Below are 25100 nucleotides of genomic sequence, written 5' to 3' on the forward strand. Positions count from 1 at the left end.
GGTCCCACGTCGCGGGGAGGGTTGGGAAGAGCACCTGGGGCTGAGCCCACGGGGTTTTACAGCAATTGTGGAAAATACGCCGGAAAAATAAACCTTCCTCCTCTTTGTAAGTATTCTTCCTCACCCACATGAGGACAGAGCAACAAGTAATTTTCAAATACAGTGACGAAAACAAGAGAGGCTGACATATTTGCATTAATCCTGAGTTTTGAAAATATTTGCATTCATTATGAGTTTTGAAGATGTTTCCCCCCTTAGCACACCAGTTAATTTGGTAGAACAATCATTTTGCAATATTATAGGGACTTGGCTGATCATTTTAACTGTGTAAGATAAATTGTCCACTATCAATTTGAACACTGTGAAATTAGCAAAAACAAAAAACCCCACAAAATGTAGGCAAGCTCAAACGGCCTTCTCCTGGACAACTCCTGTGGCGTGATTCCTTGGAATGCAGTAAACTGTCATCCCATCATGACTGAAACAATAGCAAGCAGATATCCTTTGTTGGCTCTTTGAAAAGAAACACATTACAGTCATAAAAGCGGTGTTTTTCTCCTCATTTGTCTTCTCAGCCATTCTTCCTTCTAACTACAGCGCTCAGCGGCCGCTCTTTCACAGACCAGACCTGTCACCGCACACTCGTTAGGTCAACACGTCCCTTGTTTAACAAAGAACTTGACAGGGGGGAGAAAAACGGGTCCGAAACAAAACTGGCAGTGAGGGTGTTGTCTCCTCTAAAAACCTAAGTCCCTGTTTACCTTTGACGCCACAGAGTTCGAGGACAATCGTGACAAACCACTCGCCTCTTTCTATTACAGAAAGGACGGCTCTCGACACTCTGACGAATCGGCGATAAAAATACAACCAACAACGCCACAGGCGGACGGAGCGGGGCTGCTCTGGGGACTGCAAAGGACCAGCCTGCAGACCCGGGGGTCACTTCTGTCCCCTGTCTGTCCTGCGGTGACGTCGGGGAGAGGAACGCAGGCGTCACGGTCCTGTGGGACCCACAGCAGGCGAGTGAATGAGCAAATCGTGGGTGTGGACAGGGGCTGGAGTGGCGGGGAAGACACAGAACGGGGGGGGGGTGCTGCATTGCCAAGGACTGGGCAGCATGCCCAGTGCTCCGGCCCAGGACGGTCCTCCACTCAGTTTCGCCCCGAACGCCAACCCAGTCTGTGCTCTGACTCACAGCTCAACGCCGTGACCAGGCCAGCGCCTGCTGACCCAGGTGACCGTGAACTCACCGACACAGACCGGAGTCTGTCCGGACCACTTGTGGTCTTGCAAGCATATCCGGACGGAGGTGCCCACGAGCCGGAAACCGGGGTTGCACTGGTAAACCACGGTGTCCCTGTAGCTGAAGCCGTCTCCGCTGATGTGGCCGTTCACGATGGGGTCCGGGGAACCGCAGTGGCCGGCTGAAACGTCAGGAAAACCCATGAGCACGTTTGGAGAATCTGTCTATAATTATAAGAGCAATGCATTCGAAACCTGTTGACCTTTATTGCCAAGTAAACACCAGCCTTGGGCTCGCAGCTCATTAACATTTCCCCCTTGATACTTCCCAATGGATACAGTGTTTCTTTGTACTGTATTTTTCTCAACAATCATGAGTAATGTAAGTACTATCTCAAATATAAAACTGTTAATGGGCATTTCTTCAATATGGCTTTCCCACTGATTGATGGCACTCATCGGAATTTTCTTATTTATCTTGTTATTCTATTTCTAAAAAAAAAACCCAAAAGAAAGGGAGACACCTGTGGAATCATTGAAAAAAAAAAAGGTTTTCTGAATATACTGACTATGGACAGTAGCAATGGATGACAGAAATTTCTCTTCTGAGACATTACTAAACTTTTTTATAAAATGCCAAAGGAAGAACAGATAGCAGAAAAATCAGCTCAACTTCTAGAAATGTGCCCAAAATAACACAGCCAATCATCAGGGTGAGGAGGGGCCCCCAGACCCTGGTGGGTGGTCCTGAGTAACGTCCTGTACGTCTGGGGCGGCTCTGAAGCCCTTCACCAGGGGGTGGGGACCGGGGCCCAGAACCACGGGGCGTCCAGAGGCTCCTGTGACTGCTGTCCCCCTCACTCTACGTGAACTCTGGTCTCGTGTGTGATGGGGTCACAGTGGCTGCCCTCACGCTCCAACCTCAACAAACACATTTCATCTGAGACTTGGGTCACAGAGTCGGAGGCGCCCGCTCTGTCGAGAGCCTGCAACGGAGGATTCTGGCGGTCCAAGAGAGTCAGTCTGTTCACGTCAGGAGTCGGACCGCCAGGCTGACTGACGGCCACACACGGGAACACAGCTTTCTTTTCTTTCACAGAACTGTGCCCTGGAAACCTGCATGACAATCATTTCTAACAGTGACACTCAGTCTGAGGAACTGGCCTCCAATATCTAAAAAAATAAATGTTATTCAGAAACAGCCCCTCTCGACTCTGGCCAGGTGGCTCAGTGGTAGAGCGTCGGCCTGGCGTGCAGGAGTCCCAGGTTCGATTCCCGGCCAGGGCACACAGGAGAAGCACCCATCTGCTTCTCCACCCCTCCCCCTCTCCTTCCTCTCTCTCTCTCTCTTCCCCTCCCACAGCCAAGGCTCCATTGGAGCAAAAGATGGCCCAGGCGCTGAGGATAGCTCTGTGGCCTCTGCCTCAGGCGCTAGAATGGCTCTGGATACAACGGAGTGACGTCCCAGATGGGCAGAGCATTGCCCCCTGGAGGGCGTGCCGGGTGGATCCCGGTCGGGCGCATGTGGGAGTCTGTCTACCTGCCTCCCTGCTTCTCACCGAATAAAACAAAACAAACAGCCCCTCTCAGCTCAGGACCTGAGGGACGAGGTAGGGTCAACGCACCACCCAGTACATCCGCTTCCTCATCTGCATAAATGTCAACTTCCTAACTGGGATCTAACACGGGGCAATCTGTTTTTCACGGTATAACTTTCCAGCCCTCCGTCAAGTCCTTTCAGAAATATTCAAAGTGTCAGACCAGCGATTCCCAAGTTCTGTCATCTCATGGCACCCATAGACTGATTACTGAAACACAGAGGCACACCAAATCATTTATATATTTTGCTGATCTGACAAAAAAAAAAAGGTATAATTTTGATTCATTCACACGAGGTGGCTATTGTTGTGTTGGCTGTTGTCATTTTTTTATGTGACAATCTAAGGGAAAGAAGGCCAGTGCCCCGGACTAAACAGTCTGGTGGTGCATGTGGTAAACATTCCTGTGGCCTTACCAGTTATAGGCTCTTTACAAATAAAGAATAGTCACACCATGTCACTAGAATCTCCACAATTTGGCCAGATGTTGAGAAACGGACAATAACCTTCCATGCAGTTTGAAGTCTGTGTACTCTGAGCTCTACTTTGAATGATTCTATTATTCTGTGACGGTATTATGCTGTATCCTCAGTATGTGTATTTAAAAAAAATTCTTATTGTTCTTACTCTGCTCCTGGTGGGGCTCTAGACTCCTCTGTAGAGAGCACTTCTCTCCCCAGACCACAGAACACCGTAGCGCTCTATCCAGGCTTCTGCCTGGAGTCTCAGACATGTGTCACTCATTAACCATGATGGGAGTGAACAGAAATAAAGTCATTTCCCGAACTTGGTGACGTCCTCTGTGTTTTCAAAGCAGTTCCCAATCCATCATCTCCAAGGTGACTTCCACTTACTTGACCATAATTCAGTGATGATTTGCTCCAGCCCCACAATGTTCTCGGGGCGGAGATTAAATGGAGAATTAGACACAATCACTGAGAGGGGCCAGGAGCTGAGGGTCTGCTCTGCCCCGGGGGACACGAGGCCGCGCTGGACACCGGAAACCCCGGGACAGGCCCTTCCGCAGCCACGTGGAGCCCAGAGAAAGGCCTCCCCCTTGCTGACAGGAGGACTTTTACTCGCTGTCCTGAGTCTCCGCCTCCAGGGTATGGACCCCAGCCCCTGCTTCCCTGAGGGGTCACATCCGTTCACCCCGTCAGCTCACGGCCCTGCACACAGCACGCTCTGTCCACGCACCTCGTGCTCTTCGGAAGCATCTAGTAATAGTTCCGCTGAGTATAAACAATTGAAGGGAGGATAAAAAACATCTACTCAGTGCAGAAAAAGTGAAAACAGAAAGTCAAAGGGAGTCACCACAGACTTCCAAACAAAACACCGACTTGACTAAAATCCGGGAGGCGGCGGCCCGGGGGCCCCCGCGCCCCGAATCCAGAGCCCAGGGTTTGTGGTTTCATCCCTTCGTCCTTGTCTGCATGTCTGGCTCTCGCTAACACGTGGCTTCCGCTTCAGCTGAGACCCTGCGAGCGAGCTCTCCCCGGGCCAATCTGTGGCCCAGGGAACCGGTCTCAGCCTGGAAGTGGAGGGCGGGCCCTTCCTGAGCGCCCGGACAGACGGGCGGGGCAGCGGGGAGGGGAGGTCGTGGCGGGGTGAGCGCACGTTCGGGGTCACGATTACACCAACCCAGCTCGAGAATTTGGGGGGCTGCCACGGAGCTGCCCCCCACAGGGCCGGCTAGCAGAGAGCGAGAGGAGGGGGTGGAATGCTATGGGACTGTGTGGATTCTGTATGATTTTAATTCAGCAGAGAGAGGGGTGGGCACAGACAGACACAGATCCTAGAAGAATTGCTCTGTTATTTTTAGTTCAAGGACCTGCCCCTCCTCCTGCATTTGTAGAACTGTGAATTTTAATCCTCAGCTTCCCCGTGGTGAGGCAGGTCCCTGTGAGGTGGGCAGGTCAGCAACTGCTTAACATTTTTCTGTCTATTGAGAGAACCAGCAGCAGAATCAAGACTTTGAATTCAAGCTGTGTGTTTTCCAGGCCTGGTCTCTCTGTCTCCCACATTGTACCATAAAAATATGATCCAAATTGGCCCACGAAGGAGAACCGGACATTGGAGCAGGAATTCTGCTGAGCCGCTGAGCCGTCCCCATGGCGGAGTGATGAGTGCTTGGCAGGAATCGGGGGCCTCACGCCGTCTGCCGGGGCCTCTCGCCGTCTGCAGGGGCCTCTCGCCGTCTGCCGGGGCCTCTCGCCGTCTGCAGGGGCCTCACGCCGTCTGCAGGGGCCTCACGCCGTCTGCAGGGCCTCTCGCCGTCTGCAGGGGCCTCTCGCCGTCTGCAGGGGCCTCTCGCCGTCTGCAGGGCCTCTCGCCGTCTGCAGGGGCCTCTCGCCGTCTGCAGGGCCTCACGCCGTCTGCAGGGGCCTCTCGCCGTCTGCAGGGGCCTCTCGCCGTCTGCCGGGGCCTCTCGCCGTCTGCAGGGGCCTCTCGCCGTCTGCAGGGGCCTCACGCCGTCTGCAGGGGCCTCACGCCGTCTGCAGGGGCCTCTCGCCGTCTGCCGGGGCCTCACGCCGTCTGCAGGGGCCTCTCGCGGTCTGCAGGGGCCTCTCGCCGTCTGCAGGGGCCTCACGCCGTCTGCAGGGGCCTCACGCGGTCTGCAGGGGCCTCACGCCGTCTGCAGGGGCCTCACGCCGTCTGCAGGGGCCTCTCGCGGTCTGCAGGGGCCTCGGTCCCACGGACTCGGAGAACCACTGCCTGTGAAGTTAAGCTAGTCCATGTACCACAAAAGCTCTGTTGTTGCTTTTACGTATAAACTGTTTCTATATGTTGGTTAGGACGTCCCAAACAGAGAATCTCCTTTAACAATCCCTCTACAACCGGGCCTGGCCGGAGAGCTCGGTTGGTGAGAGCATCATCCTGATCCACAAAGGTTGCTGGTTCGATCCCCGCTTGGGGCACACACAGGAACAGAGCAACGTCTTTCTCTCTCTCGCCCCCCCCCTTCCTCTCTCTCTAAAAATCAGTAAAGACAATTAATAAAATAAAATAAAGCCGGGTAAAGAGGAACAAAATCCGCCAGACAAATTTAGCCGGCACACAGAACAGGTAGCAAGCCCGCCTGAATGCTCGGTACTTTCCAGAGAGAAGCCACATCAGAGGTGTGACAAGGACACCCTGCTGAGTGTCTTCCAGGTTCACGGTCACCTGGTTTGTCTCCTGTCATCAGGTCATGGTCACACACACACGCACACACACGCATGCACACACACACACACACACACACACACACAAGTTCCCCCTCAGAGTTCCCTATTGTAAGGTCACCTCGGGACTGTCCCAGTTTATACCAGTGACAAATGCTGATCTGAGGATTAGAACTGGACATATTTCCACGTTTTCAGAAAATCTGAAAACCACAGCCTCACAGACTGTGTATTTATTTTGTGATTATCGACCCTCTGCTGAAAATACAATAATAAGCACGGTAAACAGCCGGTCCCTCACAGGAGGATTAGAAATGCGATCTGCTTTGTTCTGCCCGTTCTGGCAGTGGCCCCGGCTCCCGCTGAAGCCGGGTTATGTGGCAGAGGGTTCCAAAGGCGATTTACAAGTCCTCGCGAGGATTAACACAGGGTCAGAAAACGTCAGGCGGATCAGACACACGCAGCCCGTTCAGGGCAGACGCTGGACGCATTCAGCGCTCCAGACCCGTGCACGTTACAGGAACGTGTCTGAACGCCGACAGGGACCTTTCTGTCTCTGAATGTGATTTCCGGGGCCGGCGCTGAGCGGCTTTGCACAACCAGAGGCCATGTGGCGTCACAGAAAGCAGATGGACCTCTGCAAGGACCTGCGGACACGGGCTGGACGAGAGGTACTACTGATGTGCCGTTAGCAACAGCATCACGTGAGGCCCGTCCCTTTGATGCAGAATATGAACCCACTCTGTGGGACACACCTCGTCAGGGAAACTTATCTGAAGCCACATTTGCTACAAAGAAAATTCCAGGCCAGTATGATCCTCTGGGGAGTGTCTGAGGCTTTCAGAATTCTTTCACGGGGCCCCTGTGACGCAGTTCTGTGCTTTGGCCCTGCCCTGGACTTCCCTTCCCGATCGTGTCTGCCTATGAAAGACCTCCGTGTCCCCCATGACTCAGCCCAAATCCACCCCGGGTGGGCAGGGCCGCTTCCCACAGACCCAAAACGAATTATTACCTCTAAACGCAGCCCCAAAATCTCCCTTAGTTTCAGGCTTCTCTGAAATCGGAGAATCAACCCAACAGCCAACAAACATCATGGGGGTCGAGTCCCCTCAAACACTTTTAAAAAGACAACACACAGCTCATGTTACACCATCTTGGCTCTGAGTGTTATCATGGAAAAACCGTAAATATTTGGCTGACAATTCAGAAACACCATTTCTAAAGAGTATTTCTAAACACCCACCTGAGAGTGATGTCACGCGAGGGAAAGGCGACCCAGACTGGCACGTTCTTCTGTGACACTGTGCTAGCTCCTCATAAATACACAGCGCCCAAGCTCTTACGGGAAGGACAGACTATCTGCTGTGTGTATACGAAAGGAGCCAGCTGGACTTTCTGACAGCGAACGCCCTTCCTTTCCGTTGGAGAGATCACCACAGGCAGGTGTCTAACTCGGGGACGCTTCCTTTGAACGCTGTCCCACCGATCGGCGGTCTCTCTCCCTGTCCCTTCCGCTTTTTCAGAGGCCATTTACCTGCGCAGAACTGTCTCCACTAGAAACTCTTGACGTTCCCCTTGATAGACTCCTCTCGCTCACAGCCCCAGTTTTTAATACAGAAGCACAGCATCCTCTCTGCAGCACCACCATCATTCTTCTTGACAGAAAAAACAGAGGAGAGAGAGAGACGAGCTGTCCTGAGCTATTTGTCATCTGTTATTTTAACACCTACTGCCACGAGAGAAACCGGTTCCTATTTCAGACGCAGCCTGGACATTCTCATGGTGAGGGTCTTGGCCCGGACATTCTCATGGTGAGGGTCTTGGCCCCGTTCCACGGCTCCCAGCTCGTGGTGGCTCTGTCTGTCCTCAATGCTACCAGCCTTCAGCTGTGTTTCATCGTCTCAAATAACGTCCCGGAGGGTTGCTTTCCACGCAAGTCGAGTTTGTGGCCGACCATCTGGGGTCGGGGTCTCTGTTCCTTGGGCATTTCCCACCCCCTCCTCACTGGGGGGGTGGTGATTTGTTTCTCAAGCTCAGAGCTTTGGGGTTTTTTTAAGGGGATACCTCTTTTAGAGCTGAAGTCGCCGGTTTATACCGACTATTTTCTGGATTTAAAAAAATATATATCCTCACCAACTGCCTCTGTTGTATTAAAAGTCATTTTCCCTCTGGGACTACGGTTTACCCTCTAATAAGGGTCCAGATAAGCCTGAAGGTCACCCAAGGTCATTTAGCTTGACAAAAACGTGGAGTGATTTTCAAGAGGTGCATAACCATGGGGAAAAGATAAATTACTTAAATGACAAGAAGTGAAGGGAAAATAATAGCAAGGTTGGTAAGCAGGAGGCCTGAGAGCAGTGTGGGATGGGAACCAAATTAGCCAGAGGCAGGGCTGGGCACAAAGCCCTGAGGTGGACACAGCCCAGCACCAGGGTTCGGTCCACTTCCGTCCACCAGCGGGCCCCACCCTGCTGGTCAGAGCCGGCACAGGAGCCCGGGCTTTGCCCTACACTTACAAAGTTACAAAGTCTGTGTTCTGTGGACAGACTGCCAGGTTTCATACTGCTTTGATATTGATTATCAATGTGGGAAAAATTTCTCACTGTTCAGAGGTTTTTTCTTACCTGTAAACAGGAATAATAAGCACTCCCCATAGTTCTAAGAAGGAGGGCATTAATAAAACTGAAAACTGCCTGACCAGGGGGTGGCACAGTAGATAGAGCATCGGCCTGGCATGTAGAGGACCCAGGTTTGAAACCCCGAAGTCTCCAGCTTGAGTGTGGGATCATAGACATGACCCCATGGTCTCTGGCTTGAGCAAGGGGTCACTCAGTGTGCTGTAGCCCCTCCCTCATGCTCTGGTCAAGGTACATATGAGAAAGCAATCAATGAACAACTAAGGAGATTAAGGTGCTGCAACAAAGAATTGATGCTTCTCATCTCTCTCCCTTCCTGTCTGTCTGTTTTACCCTCTCTGTGTCACAAAAAACCAAAAACTCAAATCTGCCTTGTATATTTTTAGTCATCAATAAATATCATTATTCAAAATGACTGTATCTAAACAAGGCGCCTCATCTCGTTAATCCTTGAATTCTGGAGACGCCCATTACCGGTTCTACCAAATCTCTGAGCCCATTCGGGATCGGAGCCTCCGTTCCCTTTAACTGCTGAGCATTCTAGAATCTTCTCCATCCCTGAGGTGGTGGAGGGGCCCTCTGCTCCCCCACCTGGTCACCCGCTCGCCCACCTGCCCACTCTGCCTCCCACGGGCGCACTTCTCACTGGCCTACACCGAGTCGCCCGCCACGAGCGGTCTGCTGTTTTGGAAGGGATGTTCTCCATTCCCACATTCTGTGCATCACGAGTCTTCCCCTTACAATCTCCGTGGCTGCTATGAGATCATATGCGAACTTTTAGAGTATCTTTAAGTCTTTATACTACATTTATTACCCGTTCTCTGCACACAGGATGATTATAAACATGGGGTGATATGTCATTTCTCATTTTCTTTATATATATTTTTTCATTTAAATTTCCTGTGTCTCTTTCGGTTTTATCACCCCTCACGCACTGTAGCCAGGGTCCTTGATATGTTTCTTCCTCGTTATTTTCAGTTTAAGTTCCTTCTGAGCACCCGTCTTCCAAGAGCACCTCAGACATACTGCGTCCCCCTGAGGCCGAGACAACTGCTCAGCGCACTTCTCACCCTCTCCACCCGAGGCCTGATGTGCAGTCAGACGCCCCACAATCAGTGAAGGTGGCTTTGGGATGATAGGACGCCAGCAGAGCCCCCGACTGAAAAGTTACGCAAACTGAAGGTGTCCCGTGAACTCCCCGAGGCCGGGACTCTGCCTCATCCGCGTCCCCGAGGCTGGGACTCTGCCTCATCCGCGTCCCCGAGGCTGGCGCTGCCTCATCCGCGTCCCCGAGGCCGGGACTCTGCCTCACCCGCGTCCCCGAGGCCGGGACTCTGCCTCACCCGCGTCCCCGAGGCCGGGACTCTGCCTCATCCGCGTCCCCGAGGCTGGGACTCTGCCTCACCCGCGTCCCCGAGGCTGGCGCTGCCTCACCCGCGTCCCCGAGGCTGGCGCTGCCTCATCCGCGTCCCCGAGGCTGGGACTCTGCCTCATCCGCGTCCCCGAGGCTGGCGCTGCCTCACCCGCGTCCCCGAGGCTGGCGCTGCCTCACCCGCGTCCCCGAGGCTGGGACTCTGCCTCACCCGCGTCCCCGAGGCCGGGACTCTGCCTCATCCGCGTCCCCGAGGCCGGGACTCTGCCTCACCCGCGTCCCCGAGGCCGGGACTCTGCCTCACCCGCGTCCCCGAGGCCGGGACTCTGCCTCACCCGCGTCCCCGAGGCCGGGACTCTGCCTCACCCGCGTCCCCGAGGCTGGGACTCTGCCTCACCCGCGTCCCCGAGGCTGGGACTCTGCCTCATCCGCGTCCCCGAGGCCGGGACTCTGCCTCACCCGCGTCCCCGAGGCTGGGACTCTGCCTCACCCGCGTCCCCGAGGCTGGCGCTGCCTCACCCGCGTCCCCGAGGCTGGGACTCTGCCTCACCCGCGTCCCCGAGGCCGGGACTCTGCCTCACCCGCGTCCCTGAGGCCGGGACTCTGCCTCACCCGCGTCCCCGAGGCCGGGACTCTGCCTCATCCGCGTCCCCGAGGCTGGCGCTGCCTCACCCGCGTCCCCGAGGCTGGGACTCTGCCTCACCCGCGTCCCCGAGGCCGGGACTCTGCCTCACCCGCGTCCCCGAGGCCGGGACTCTGCCTCATCCGCGTCCCCGAGGCTGGCGCTGCCTCACCCGCGTCCCCGAGGCCGGGACTCTGCCTCACCCGCGTCCCTGAGGCCGGGACTCTGCCTCACCCGCGTCCCCGAGGCCGGGACTCTGCCTCATCCGCGTCCCCGAGGCTGGCGCTGCCTCACCCGCGTCCTATGGCCACTGGAGGGACAGACGAGATGTCTGTGGACAAAAAGGCCCTCGTGGAATTTTTTTTCTTTTTTTTTTTTCTGAAGCTGGAAACGGGAAGAGTCAGACAGACTCCCGCATGCACCCGACCGGGATCCACCCGGCACGCCCACCAGGGGGCGACGCTCTGCCAAGACCAGAGCCACTCCAGCGCCTGGGGCAGAGGCCGAGGAGCCATCCCCAGCGCCCGGGGCCATCTTTGCTCCAATGGAGCCTTGGCTGCGGGAGGGGAAGAGAGAGGCAGAGAGGAAGGAGCGGGGGAGTGGAGAAGCAGATGGGCGCTTCTCCTATGTGCCCTGGCTGGGAATCGAACCCGGGTCCCCCGCACGCCAGGCTGACGCTCGACTGCTGAGCCAACCGGCCAGGGCCGGCCCTCGTGGAATTTAACGTGTATTTCTTCCTGTCTTCACGATTAGTAGCGGAGGTGCAAACCTCGCAGGTGACCTGGTGCCCCTCCCCAGAGCCGAGCTGTCCTGAGACAGAGACCTACCCCAGGCTGCAGCTGCCCTAAGGAGAGCGCTCACCACTCAGCGAACGACAGTGTCATCAGAACAGGCAGGAACGTGCAGAAAGTCTCAGAAGCGTGGGTCGCCCCAGTGGGGAGCCCCACCCGCAGTCCCAGGACAGGCCAGGGTTTCCTGAACGCTGCACTGACTACACCCAGCAAGAAGGTTATCTATCCACACACCCGGGGCTCAAGGGGCACGCGTCTAAGTCTGTGGAGCTTTGAAGAACGCGGGCGTCGTCCAGGGGCCACGGTGAGGACCTGGGATCACGTCACTTCCACGTCACTTCCACGCCCTGTCTTCAAACCCTCCTGAGTCTTTCCACAAGTTCCCCCGACTGCAAAGAATGTATTTTTACTCTTCAAAACGCCCCGGTCTTGGCTTGGTCCCTCACGTGGTCCCAGCCCGTGGACAGCCAGTCACTGCCCCTTCCCGGCCCTCTGGCTTTTGCGTGATTAAACCACTGGGATCACAGAGAGTTTGAAGGCAGCTAAGTGCATTTTACACAATGACTTGAGACCTAGAGGGAGCATTGAGAACCACTGTACTTTAAGCAGCTTATTCAACAATTTTTATACATTTACTCAGAAGGTTTTTCAGAAAAATTTTTTCAATTCAACTTTTGGAAATCGTCATGCAAAAAATGTTCATATTATTTTTGGGAAAAGGAGGCCGACACATTCCACCCACACGCCGTGCTCGATAAACTCACTGTACTAAGATTGGGAGTTATTAATGTCCCTTTAACTTTTTTAAATGCATTAGATTCCTGAAATTCAATTGTGTGTGTCCTCAGTCACGAGCAGAGTGATGTCCTCAGCGCTCTCTTAAATAGCCGTCAGGTCACCTGAGGCACCGTGTAACCTCCCTCTATCGCTCAGAGTGAAACAGAGACCCTCCAGACCCCCGAGGAACCGGCCCCGCGGGGAGCGCGGCAGGGAGCCCGCAGCAGGACCCAGCCGCACGCACACGGGGCCCCGCCCCCCGCCCCGCCCCACTCCACAGGCGCAGTGGACCGACCGCGCAGGCGCGGGGGCGGCACTCACCCAGGCACCGCGTCTCGGAGCCGCTCCACAGCCCGTCCGCCAGGCACTCCCGCACAGGGGAGCCCACCAGCGTGTAGCCCGTGTTGCACGTGAAGATGGCCGTGGCCCCATAAACAGTCAGCGTCCCAATCTTGTTGCCATTGGGCGGGAAGGACAGGCTTCCACAGGAGAGAACTGCAAGAGAAAGCAAAGAAGTGAATGCTAACCACCCGCCTCCGCCGGGGACGGCTCTGCTTAGAGATAACCGGATCCCTCGTCTCCGCCGGGGACGGCTCTGCTTAGAGATAACCGGATCCCTCGTCTCCCCCGGGGATGGCTCTGCTTAGAGATAACCAGATCCCTCGTCTCCGCCGGGGACGGCTCTGCTTAGAGATAACGAGATCCCTCGTCTCCGCTGGGGACGGCTCTGCTTAGAGATAACCGGATCCCTGGTCTCCGCCGGGGACGGCTCTGCTTAGAGATAACCAGATCCCTCGTCTCCATGGAGACAGCTCTGCTTAGAGATAACCAGATCCCTCGTCTCCCCCGGGGATGGCTCTGCTTAGAGATAACCAGATCCCTCGTCTCCGCCGGGACGGCTCTGCTTAGAGATAACTGGATCCCTGGTCTCCGCCGGGGACGGCTCTGCTTAGAGATAACCAGATCCCTCGTCTCCATGGAGACAGCTCTGCTTAGAGATAACCAGATCCCTCGTCTCCCCCCGGGATGGCTCTGCTTAGAGATAACCAGATCCCTCATCTCCGCCGGGACGGCTCTGCTTAGAGATAACCAGATCCCTCATCTCCGCCGGGGACGGCTCTGCTTAGAGATAACCGGATCCCTGGTCTCCGCCGGGGACGGCTCTGCTTAGAGATAACCAGATCCCTCGTCTCCATGGAGACAGCTCTGCTTAGAGATAACCAGATCCCTCATCTCCCCCGGGGATGGCTCTGCTTAGAGATAACCAGATCCCTCGTCTCCGCCGGGACGGCTCTGCTTAGAGATAACCGGATCCCTGGTCTCCGCCGGGGACGGCTCTGCTTAGAGATAACCAGATCCCTCGTCTCCATGGAGACAGCTCTGCTTAGAGATAACCAGATCCCTCGTCTCCCCCGGGGATGGCTCTGCTTAGAGATAACCAGATCCCTCATCTCCGCCGGGGACGGCTCTGCTTAGAGATAACGAGATCCCTCGTCTCCGCTGGGGACGGCTCTGCTTAGAGATAACCGGATCCCTGGTCTCCGCCGGGGACGGCTCTGCTTAGAGATAACCAGATCCCTCGTCTCCATGGAGACAGCTCTGCTTAGAGATAACCAGATTCCTCGTCTCCCCCGGGGATGGCTCTGCTTAGAGATAACCAGATCCCTCGTCTCCGCCGGGACGGCTCTGCTTAGAGATAACTGGATCCCTGGTCTCCGCCAGGGACGGCTCTGCTTAGAGATAACCAGATCCCTCGTCTCCATGGAGACAGCTCTGCTTAGAGATAACCAGATCCCTCGTCTCCCCCGGGGATGGCTCTGCTTAGAGATAACCAGATCCCTCATCTCCGCCGGGACGGCTCTGCTTAGAGATAACCAGATCCCTGGTCTCCACCGGGGACGGCTCTGCTTAGAGATAACCGGATCCCTGGTCTCCGCCGGGGATGGCTCTGCTTAGAGATAACCAGATCCCTCGTCTCCATGGGGACGGCTCTGCTTAGAGATAACCAGATCCCTGGTCTCCGCCGGGGACGGCTCTGCTTAGAGATAATGAGATCCCTGGTCTCCGCCGGGGACGGCTCTGCTTAGAGATAACCAGATCCCTCATCTCCGCCGGGGACGGCTCTGCTTAGAGATAACAAGATCCCTGGTCTCCACCGGGGACAGCTCTACTTAGAGATAACCAGATCCCTCATCTCCGCCGGGACGGTTCTGCTTAGAGATAACCAGATCCCTGGTCTCCATGGGGACGGCTCTGCTTAGAGATAACCAGATCCCTGGTCTCCATGGGGATGGCTCTGCTTAGAGATAACCAGATCCCTCGTCTCCGCCAGGGACGGTTCTGCTTAGAGATAACCAGATCCCTGGTCTCCGCCGGGGACGGCTCTGCTTAGAGATAACCAGATCCCTGGTCTCCATGGGGACGGCTCTGCTTAGAGATAACCAGATCCCTCATCTCCGCCGGGGACGGCTCTGCTTAGAGATAACAAGATCCCTGGTCTCCACCGGGGACAGCTCTACTTAGAGATAACCAGATCCCTCATCTCCGCCGGGACGGTTCTGCTTAGAGATAACCAGATCCCTGGTCTCCATGGGGACGGCTCTGCTTAGAGATAACCAGATCCCTGGTCTCCATGGGGATGGCTCTGCTTAGAGATAACCAGATCCCTCGTCTCCGCCAGGGACGGTTCTGCTTAGAGATAACCAGATCCCTGGTCTCCATGGGGACGGCTCTGCTTAGAGATAACCAGATCCCTGGTCTCCATGGGGACGGCTCTGCTTAGAGATAACCGGATCCCTGGTCTCCGCCGGGGACGGCTCTGCTTAGAGATAACCAGATCCCTCGTCTCCCCCGGGGATGGCTCTGCTTAGAGATAACCAGATCCCTGGTCTCCGCCGGGGACAGTTCTGCTTAGAGATAACCGGATCCCTGGTCTCCGCCGGGGACAGTTCTGCTTAGAGATAACCAGATCCCTCGTCTCCATGGGGACGGCTCTGCTTAGAGATAACCGGATCCCCGTCCTCATTTTCAGCAGGAAGACGGGTAGGTGTCTCCGTAGGGTCAGGTGGGTCAACCAGCTGGCTGCTGCATTTCTCCTCTCTCACATCCTTGAAATGAAAACTTAGTCAATGACAATGCCTTCGAGGTCCCTTCATTGCCCATTGGGATTGTGTTTTCATCCTCACAGGTAGCTTTCTTGAAAATAAAAAATACCCAGTATACACACACAAAGTACAGCTATCAGATGTGTTGGCATTCTGTCCACATTTCTGTCCGTATCAGCCACAGGGACCCATGTCATTGGCCGCTGGTCACTGGCCACCCACGTGTGCCCGGCAGGAACTGAGCTGAGACAAAGTGGTGTGGAATTAAAACCGAGGACGTCCCATTCCAAGAATAGGACCAAGCTCATTTATTATTTCCTTGCATAATTTATTGGTGTCGTGAGCTCCATAAAAATGCTGACCATAAAACAATAAAATAAAATCTGTCCTCTACGTGGCTGGAGATAGGGTAACTGTATGTCCCCAAGATACACCTGCTGTCCCAGCAGAACGACTGCTGGTGTCCACTTCCACCTCCGCTCACACGATGGCTCCTGTGTGGGGTCTACATCCAGTGGTCACTCTCGGTGTGGACACTTCACACACCGCCCGGTTCCCTGCACTCCGAGTGCGTCAGTGTCTGCGCACCGGAGTCGTCGAACCTCAGGGCCGGAAGAAATCCCCGGGTTACCAGCACCAGCGGCCCCTCAGAGGGAAGTGAGTGAGGAGCTATTCTAAGAGGGACGCGTGGATTCTGGGCACAGGGAGTTATGACGTGTAACGAGCTGGGAAGAGGTCTGACAAAGAGGTGACAGCTACTGAGTCCTTACTCACAGTAAAGCGGTAAGAGGCAGTCAAACAGAGAGAGTAAGACCGTGGCTCCTGGCTGCCGGCCACCCAGGTTCAACCCCTTGCTGTGGCCAGGACCAGCCGGGGACGCCGCCAGTTTGCTCAGTCTTGGGGCCTCGTTGGGGCACTTGCCAGGGCTGATCCTGGAAGGGAGGAAAGATAACTTCTCTCCACCCTCCCAGGTTCTTGGCGAGACCCCTGTGATGAATAACAGCCTAACAGGAGAAAAATAAGCACGTTTATAAACACATCTTCCCCTGTACACACGCGAGATGCCGCAGGAAAGCTGAGGAAGTCTCCAGAATGGGCCAAGCCACCACCTGAAACTCGGTTTCCTGCCGAAGACAAAAGAAGGTGCTGGGGACAGGGGAGCCAGTTCCGGCGAGGGCGGTCACCAGGCAGAGCTCAGAGTGGTGATGGCTGTGAGGTCCCTCCTCCCCTTCTGCACTGACCAGCGTTTCTGGACATCAGTCACACCCCCGTTCCTGGTACAGAGAGGGGACACTTCCAGATGGAGCCTCTCCCTCGTAACTGGAAACCATCGGGTCTGTGAACTTGGGGGGAAAATGTGTGTGCTTTGCTCTCTACGAGGAGAGTGTCAACTTGGTCACACTGGACGGCACCGTTCTTCAAACCCACGTCCTTCCCGATTCTTCCGTCTGCGTGTTCTCTTATTGAGAGAGAAGGGCTGAAATCTGGGATTATCACTGAAGTGTGTCAGTTTTCCTTACGGTTCTAGGAGTGTTTCTGTTGAATGTGTTTTGAGGTTTCCTTCTCAAGTGTGTAAATCATTAAACTTGTTATTTCTTTTTAAGAAACAACTCCTTTATAAACGTAGGGGAAAACGTCTCCTACCACAGGGCCTCTCTGGCCAGCCCCGTGGCGTGGCTGTGTACCGGGGTCACGGAGAGACCACGTGTAAGTGCTCACGGCGGTGCCTGTGCACGCCAGGGCCCGGACAGCGAGCTGCTAGCCCAGGACCCACTCAGTGAGCCAAGCCAGACGCGGTGAACCTTCGCCGATATCACAAGTGAAGGAAAACTTGACGTGTGCACCACGGAGACCGGCCTCTTGAAACAGGCTGATGTCACGCCAAGTGGACACGCAGGCACCACAGCCAGGCACGGTGCGCCCGTGGGGGACGGCTCACCAGGCGGTGGAAAGTCCCCCCCAGAGTGTGTCCCCGCTCAGCACGGCCTGGTTGTGGGGACAGCCGCCACGATTTATCAGTGTCCGAGATGCCGAGTCCTTGCAGGGTCGTGGTGTGTGTGGTCAGTAACGTCACGAGCGTATCCGCTGCACCAAATGTCAATGAATTCGACGAGGATTTATCAGGGGTCCCCAAACTTTTTACACAGGGGGCCAGTTCACTGTCTCTCAGACCGTTGGAGGGCTGCCACATACAGTGCTCCTCTCACTGACCACCAATGAAAGAGGTGCCCCTTCCAGAAGTGTGGCGGGGCCGGAAAAATGGCCTCAGGGGGCTGCATGTGGCATGCGGGCCGTAGTTTGGGGACCTGATTTAGATTTTCACAATCTGCGGTGAACTTCTCGTTAAGCCTTTTTCCAAACAGGGCGTGAACTTCACCTTGAGCCATGATATTTAAGAGATCGTCTGGAGCCAACGCAGGAACACGGGACGGTGCTGTCACCTCCAGGGCTGGTCGGAAGTGTGTGAGGCGGCCCGAGGTCTGGGCACACCTGCTCTCGTCCGCGGGTCCTCACGCACCTGTGACGGCCGCGCCCTCGGCTCTGGTCCGTTCTGTTCTCTGCTCTCCCAGCGTCCGTTCCAGACGTCCTGGGCGGCACCCCCTCAGCTGTGCCCTCGGCTAGGTTCCCTGGACGGCAAAGAAAACCTCACGGAGCAGCATTCGCTCCAGCAGCGGGGCGACGGGCTCTCAGATGCAGGGGTTCACTGGGGGGAACCCCAATGCCGTCCCGGGCAAAGCGGCACCGATCCGGGGGAGCCGCTGAGTTGGAAGGGAGAACGGTTGTCACTACAGGAAAGAGAAATGGCCACAGGGAAGCCTCCAGCCCAGGTCCCGTCCTCCACGCAAGTTTTCAGAGTGAGTTCACGAAGCCGGCTCTTCCCCTGCACTCACGATGCATTTGTGCCCACGCTCTGTGGTGACTCCGCGTTCTGGGGGAGCGTGGGACACCCTGGCACTCGGCTCTGCGTTCTGGGGAGCGTGGGGACACCCTGGCACTCGGCTCTGCGTTCTGGGGAGCGTGGGGACACCCTGGCACTCAGCTCAGCCACCCGGAGTGCCCCATGGCATCCTCGTTTGCCACCTGTACCCTTTCTCACCACTGCTGTGGGGACAGACGGATCCGAGGTCGAGAGCGGGTGCTTCCGAATGTGATCTGGGTGGAAGGTGGCTCACGAACATGCTGACAGACGTGTGCGGTAAGCACGCAGCATGACACACGGGTGAACAGGCTGTTCAGCACGGGGAAGGCTTGAAGGACACGTGATGGTTGTTGGTGAGGATGGGACAGTGTGCTGTGGAGACCGAGGCTAGAACTGGGCTACAGGCCCAGATGGATAGAGCCTGGACCCCTGGACGTGAGAGAGAGAGAAGTCCTCTCTCAACATGAAGATGCACAAAACAGGCCACCAGCTGTCCCTGCGGTGATGCGTGTCACTGGTGTTACTGAATGCAAGCTGGACACTCACTTGTGAGTAAATCATCAGGAAAACCCAACCCCAGGCTGTGTGGAGCGACGGCCGGGTCCACCCCAGCAGGGAATGCAGTGAGGACGCCCCTCCTGGGGTCTCCTGGGCAGTAAGTGGACTGTGCAGGCTGGTGGACCACACTGCCCGCATGTTTGAGGGCCCGTCCAGGCACACCCCTCACAACAAAGAGACGGTCAGTGCAGGTCACCCTGCCTCCTTCGCGGTGAGGTCCTGGTCCAGGGCCGGTGTGAGTAGCTGGGAAAGGGGGGTCCAGGGCTCAGGCAACGTGGGAATGCCCCGCTCCCAGGACGCTAACGGCACCTGCTCTGAAGACGCTGGTTCCGCTGGGACCCGGCAGAAAGGACGCTGGCTGGAAGAGTGCCCCGTGGGACAAAGGTTAGTGACCCTGACTCTCTCCCCGCTCCCTCTGTGACCTCAAGAACCAGTCCCTGAATCTCACCCGGAGCATCGTGCAGGGACATGTGGAGATGACCACACGAGTGTGAGGAGGGAATTCCCTGCCTCAGAGTCATGTCACAGAGGACACTCAGTGCGAAGCCGGGGACCAGAGAGTCAGACCAGGGCATGTTCGAGAATGGACAGGCTCCCCGGAACGGAGGCCCCGGCGGGGCCGTCTGGGGATGTGGCTGCTGTGGGGCCTGCGAGGCCGGCGAGCCCCTGGAGGTCAGCGACCCACCCGGTTTATCTCCGAGTTCCCGGCCAACACTCTAGCTCACACACGCTGATTAACCCTGTCCTATGAAACGCTGAACTAGAATGATTAGGAAACACGGCGACACGTTGATTCCTTTGTCCTTTTTCCATTTTTATCCCGGTTTATCTTTCCGCAGCTGCGCAGCTTAGGAGCCTGACGCTGGTCTAAACCACGTGCTCCCGGGCGTGACCGTTTCCTGTGAACCATCGACCAGAGGTGCACACTCCAGCTGTCTGCAGCGCACCCTGCTTGGAGCACAGGGTATGGTTTCACTTTTCTGTGTGCTCCTATTTATTAGGACGCGCCTCGAAGACCTGCGGACCTCGTCCCTACGAGGACGGTCCTCTCCCTCTGTGAGGACCATGGCATCTGGGAGCCGGTGTCCGTGGCACAAGCACCACGTCCCAAGATCCCAACCTGAGGGTTGGAACCGTCCCTGCATCGGAATAGGAGCTGTCTTTTTTTAAACACCCCGTCTGGACTGGGTTTTGAGCTGATTCGAAATGCTGGCGCATCCTACTGTTTGCAAGCTTGTAACACAGGGTGGCCGGCAAGGAAAAGCTGGCACACAGCACGTCACCCGGCCGTCATCTAGTTTTAGGTCTGACACATAAAGGAAAACACGAGAGGCTCTTCAGGAATGCACACAGACACCATGTGGTCACTCTGCAGGTGGGGCGCCCCCGACGCTCCCCGCCCCCCAGAGTGCCGCACCCCTGGGGGCACACCTGTCACTCTGCAGGTGGGGCGCCCCCGACGCTCCCCGCCCCCCAGAGTGCCGCACCCCTGGGGGCACACCTGTCACTCTGCAGGTGGGGCACCCCCGATGCTCCCCGCCCCCCAGAGTGGCCGCACCCCTGGGGGCACACCTGTCACTCTGCAGGTGGGGCACCCCCGATGCTCCCCGCCCCCTAGAGTGCCGCACCGCCCCCGGGGGCGCACCTGTCACTCTGCAGGTGGGGCGCCCCCGACGCTCCCCGCCCCCCAGAGTGGCCGCACCCCTGGGGGCACACCTGTCACTCTGCAGGTGGGGCGCCCCCGATGCTCCCCACCCCCCAGAGTGCCGCACCGCCCCCGGGGGCGCACCTGTCACTCACCTCTGCATCGCGGCCGCTCGCCGCCCGTGCTCCAGGTGCCGTTGGCCTGGCACTGCGCCAGCCTGCCACCCTCCAGGTGGTGCCCGGCACTGCAGCTCAGCACCACCTGCGCCCCATACTCGTTCAGGGACCCCGAGACCAGCCTCCAGGTGACGTGCTCGGAGAGCTGGGCTTCAATGCCAGGGCACGTCACCGCTAGAAGAGAAACAGATTTCACGTTAATCGTTTTGTTTTTTGTTTTGCGCCTCAAGGCATCGAACCACGCCCACTCTTCCTGGTGAAGGCCTTCTAGCCAAACCTGATGATGCCACCGCCTACTAGCTCGGGTTTCCTCTAACCCCCACAGTCACGAGGGATGGGCCCACGCGTGCAGTGAATTCCGGACCCCCATGGCGGCCAGACCGCCGCCGTGTAAGAGTAAGTCACTTGCGCAAGGGTGCGCGTTCTTCTGAAGATTAAAAGATGTTTTAACCGGTAAATGAAAGCGTGTGTAAACATTTCTTTCACATAATGTGTCTGGACAGCCTCCAAGAAACTTGGAAGTAGTGACTGAGCAATCAAAATGCAGCTCAGTCCTGGCCAGTAGGCTCAGTGGTACAGCGCTGGCCTAGATCAGTGGTCGGCAAACTCATTAGTCAACAGAGCCAAATATCAACAGTACAACAGCTGAAATTTCTTTTGAGAGCCAAATTTCTAAAACTTAAACTATATAGGTAGGTACATTCCTTATTGAGGCAGCGCCCGCATGTGGTATTTTGTGGAAAAGCCACACTCAAGGGGCCAAAGAGCCACGTGTGGCTTGCAAGCTGCAGTTTTCCAACTAGGGGCCTAGAGTATGAGAGTCCTGGGTTCAATTCCTGGTCAGGGCACACCGGAGAGGTGCCCATCTGTTTCTCCACTCCCCCCCCTCGCTTCTCTCTCTCTCTCTCTCTCTTTCTCTCTCCTCCCACGGCCATGGTTTGATTGGAACAAGTTGGCCCAGAGTTGGCCCTGGATGCTAAGGATGGCTCTATGGCCCCACGTCAGGTGCTAAAATAGCTCAGTTGCCGAACAACAGAGCAACCGCCCAGATGGGCAGAGCATCATCACCCCCTCAAGGGCATGCCGGGTGGATCCCGATTGGGTCATACAGGAGCTTGCCTCTGCCTCCCCACATTCACTTAAGAAAAAAAAAAGAAAGAAAATCAGCTTAGACACTAATTTTCCAAAAACCAGATGCTGTCTTTCCCTCCGTCCTGAGGACACTCACGACGGAGTCGACCGTATTGCAGGACGTCGAGGCACAAGAAGGTCACACGTGGACTGCAGCAGTGCGGCACAGGAAACTGCGTAACGGTATTAAAGGAGGCACTACTGATTTATACTCCGAGACCGAGGCCTAGAGTCAGCGTGGGTATTTAATAAAAAGCAGCAGCGATTATTACAGTAACAAGAGTCGCCATCCAAGTCGGCAACAATGTGACGAGCATGACCCTCGGGGGATTTATACCCATGTTGGAAATACAGCCTGTGCCGAATTTCCCGTATGGGAGTAGGAATATTTTCTGAAAGGCTCAATACTACTTAAACTGAATTTCTCAAAGTGAGGACCCAGACTGCATTCCCCCAAATATGAAGCCACATGAGTTAACATCACTAAAGTCAACCACCCTCAATGTTGACCTGAGGGTTAGTTTCTTTGAGCCTGGAAGAATCAGGTGGAGAAAGTAGAGTTGTGGTTGTTTTTTTTCCAAAATATTAGGAAATATATTTTTACTTCTAAATTCTATACCATTTAATTATAATTTAACCAGGCATATCTAAAATGCTATAAGACTCTCATTTACCCGTCTGCAGGAATTTATCAGTATTATGTGCAAATAAACTGAAAAACGGAATAGAGCCTTTTGGTATTATATTAATATCAATGAGGCTTAAAATGTGAAAAGGATTTGCAAATTTAAAAGTAATCTAAAATCTTTTTCTTGTGGGCTTTTTTTTTCTATTTCTTTTTTTTTCTTTTTTTTAACCTAAAACTGTTATCCACAATAACTGTGGCTGTCCCACTGTTTTATCTAACAGCAGGAGTCGTTTTCTCTAGTCTGAACTCCGTTAGAATTCCAGGCATGACTGCCCTCCCTGACGCCTTTCACGCATCCCCCTGACGGGCCGTAATCCACCCCAACCCTGGGCGCCTCTCTGAAAAACTTCATTTGCACCAGACGGCGGCGTCTAGAACCCACACGGCTGCCGCGGGTCCCCCGCACTCTCGGCGACAGACTCGGTTTCTGCCGGGAAGCGCGAGGCATCGGCTTACACCACAAACAGGGTCCACGGGGTCCCTGGAGCCCCGAATCCTCCACGAGTGCCCCATTCTGCATGAAAACGGACTTCCGTCTGCTCTGCGGGGCGCTCATCCGGGTTCACGGGAATCTCGCTCTCCCTGCATGGCCTTCGGCTCTGTGGTCGCAGACGGCGCGGTCTTCCCACAGTTCTATGCGTCTGGATGACGCTGCTTAGAGCAGGGGCGGGTGCCGCATTCCGTGACCGTGTGTGTGTGCACGAGTGTGTGCCTGTGTGTGTCCACACTGCTGTGTGCACACTCGGCACGCTGACCAGCCCAGAGAATGGTGGGGCCCCCACACAGAGACACCGGGGCATGAGGAGGCACGTGGGGGACCCTGAGAATGGGGTGGGGTGAGGCGAGAACCAAACCATCTAATTCATAGTCCATCTTGGCCTCTGTGTACAGAAGGAAGAGAGGGGAAGGCTGGACCTTTCCAGAATCTGCTGGTGCTGTGATTTCAGTTAATATTTTCAAAGACACTCCGAGGGGGAGAGTGTATGAAACCATCGGCGTTTCCGCGTTGGAACAACCAGTGACATCATTGGGGGGGACCCCACGGGACACGCACCCCAGGACGGTGTGGGAAGACGGCTTCCTCGAAGCTCTGGTGAGAAGGGCCACCCTTGGCAAGGTTTAGCTACATGATGTCAGCATTGATTAAAACACGCGCGCGCGCACACACACAGGACACAAACAGGAACATTAGAGAGCCCGCAGGCCGTCCCCAGGGGAGCTGACACCGAGACCGGAGCAGAACCCCGAGCTGGACCTCAGGGGGAGGAAGAGGAGAGGCGTGAGCCCAGGGCGGGAGAGAGAACAGGACGTGGAGGTCGCCTGCCCAGCGGGCCGCCCGCGCTCCAGGCTGGCCCTGCGTTCTCAGGGGAGGGGGTTGCCAGGGGCCCCTCCCCGGAGACTCACGGAGACATGCTGAATTGCAGTCAGAAGCTGATGTACGGAGCAGGACAGCCACGTGGGACTAGTTTAAAGGAAACACCCCTCCCTCCTCCCAAGAACTCCGCAGACCAGAATCCACGGGTTCCCTGTGCCCACCAGCCCTCCCCCCACCCTGTCACCTAAAGCCACAGACGGCTGCTCCTGCAGACCATGCATCAATCCAGTTTTCCTGAAAACGCTCCCTCCCACACCGTATGGACACAAGCACGTTACCTGACACTAAGTTGGTCCCACAGCGACGCTGAAATGAGAAGTGGGTGCTACTGCTCCTGTTTGTATTTGAGGACGAGCACGTCAGCTCAGGCCCCCCTGACCCGGGCTGTGACCCCCCCTGTCCCCCCAGTCAGCGCAGGCTCCCCTGTCCCCTCAGTCAGCGCAGGCTCCCCTGTCCCCTCAGTCAGCTCAGGCTCCCCTGTCCCCTCAGTCAGCACAGGCTCCCCTGTCCCCTCAGTCAGCACAGGCTCCCCTGTCCCCTTAGTCAGCTCAGGCTCCCCTGTCCCCTCAGTCAGCACAGGCTCCCCTGTCCCCTCAGTCAGCACAGGCTCCCCTGTCCCCTCAGTCAGCACAGGCTCCCCTGTCCCCTCAGTCAGCACAGGCTCCCCTGTCCCCTCAGTCAGCTCAGGCTCCCCTGTCCCCTCAGTCAGCACAGGCTCCCCTGTCCCCTCAGTCAGCACAGGCTCCCCTGTCCCCTCAGTCAGCTCAGGCTCCCCTGTCCCCTCAGTCAGCTCAGGCTCCCCTGTCCCCTCAGTCAGCACAGGCTCCCCTGTCCCCTCAGTCAGCGCAGGCTCCCCTGTCCCCTCAGTCAGCGCAGGCTCCCCTGTCCCCTCAGTCAGCGCAGGCTCCCCTGTCCCCTCAGTCAGCTCAGGCTCCCCTGTCCCCTCAGTCAGCGCAGGCTCCCCTGTCCCCTCAGTCAGCGCAGGCTCCCCTGTCCCCTCAGTCAGCGCAGGCTCCCCTGTCCCCTCAGTCAGCTCAGGCTCCCCTGTCCCCTCAGTCAGCACAGACTCCCCTGTCCCCCCAGTCAGCTCAGGCTCCCCTGTCCCCTCAGTCAGCTCAGGCTCCCCTGTCCCCCCAGTCAGCACAGACTCCCCTGTCCCCCCAGTCAGCACAGGCTCCCCTGTCCCCCCAGTCAGCACAGGCTCCCCTGTCCCCCCAGTCAGCACAGGCTCCCCTGTCCCCTCAGTCAGCACAGGCTCCCCTGTCCCCCAGTCAGCACAGGCTCCCCTGTCCGCCAGTCAG

The 25100-nt window shown here is 56.2% G+C and overlaps 1 protein-coding gene across 1 annotated transcript in view; it reads right to left on the reverse strand.

Moving 5' to 3' along the window:
• Nucleotides 1-25100, reverse strand: part of CSMD1 (CUB and Sushi multiple domains 1) — a 1658614-nt gene that overhangs the window by 48747 nt on the left and 1584767 nt on the right. Inside the window, exons 51-53 of the mRNA XM_066237815.1 lie at nt 20585-20779; nt 12524-12697; nt 1251-1424 (exon numbers count right to left, since the gene is read on the reverse strand). Coding sequence (XP_066093912.1) covers nt 1251-1424; nt 12524-12697; nt 20585-20779 — 543 coding nt within the window. The remainder of the gene's footprint in view (nt 1-1250; nt 1425-12523; nt 12698-20584; nt 20780-25100) is intronic.

This window comes from Saccopteryx bilineata, chromosome 6, assembly GCF_036850765.1.
Source record: "Saccopteryx bilineata isolate mSacBil1 chromosome 6, mSacBil1_pri_phased_curated, whole genome shotgun sequence".
NCBI classification, from domain to species: domain Eukaryota; kingdom Metazoa; phylum Chordata; class Mammalia; order Chiroptera; family Emballonuridae; genus Saccopteryx; species Saccopteryx bilineata.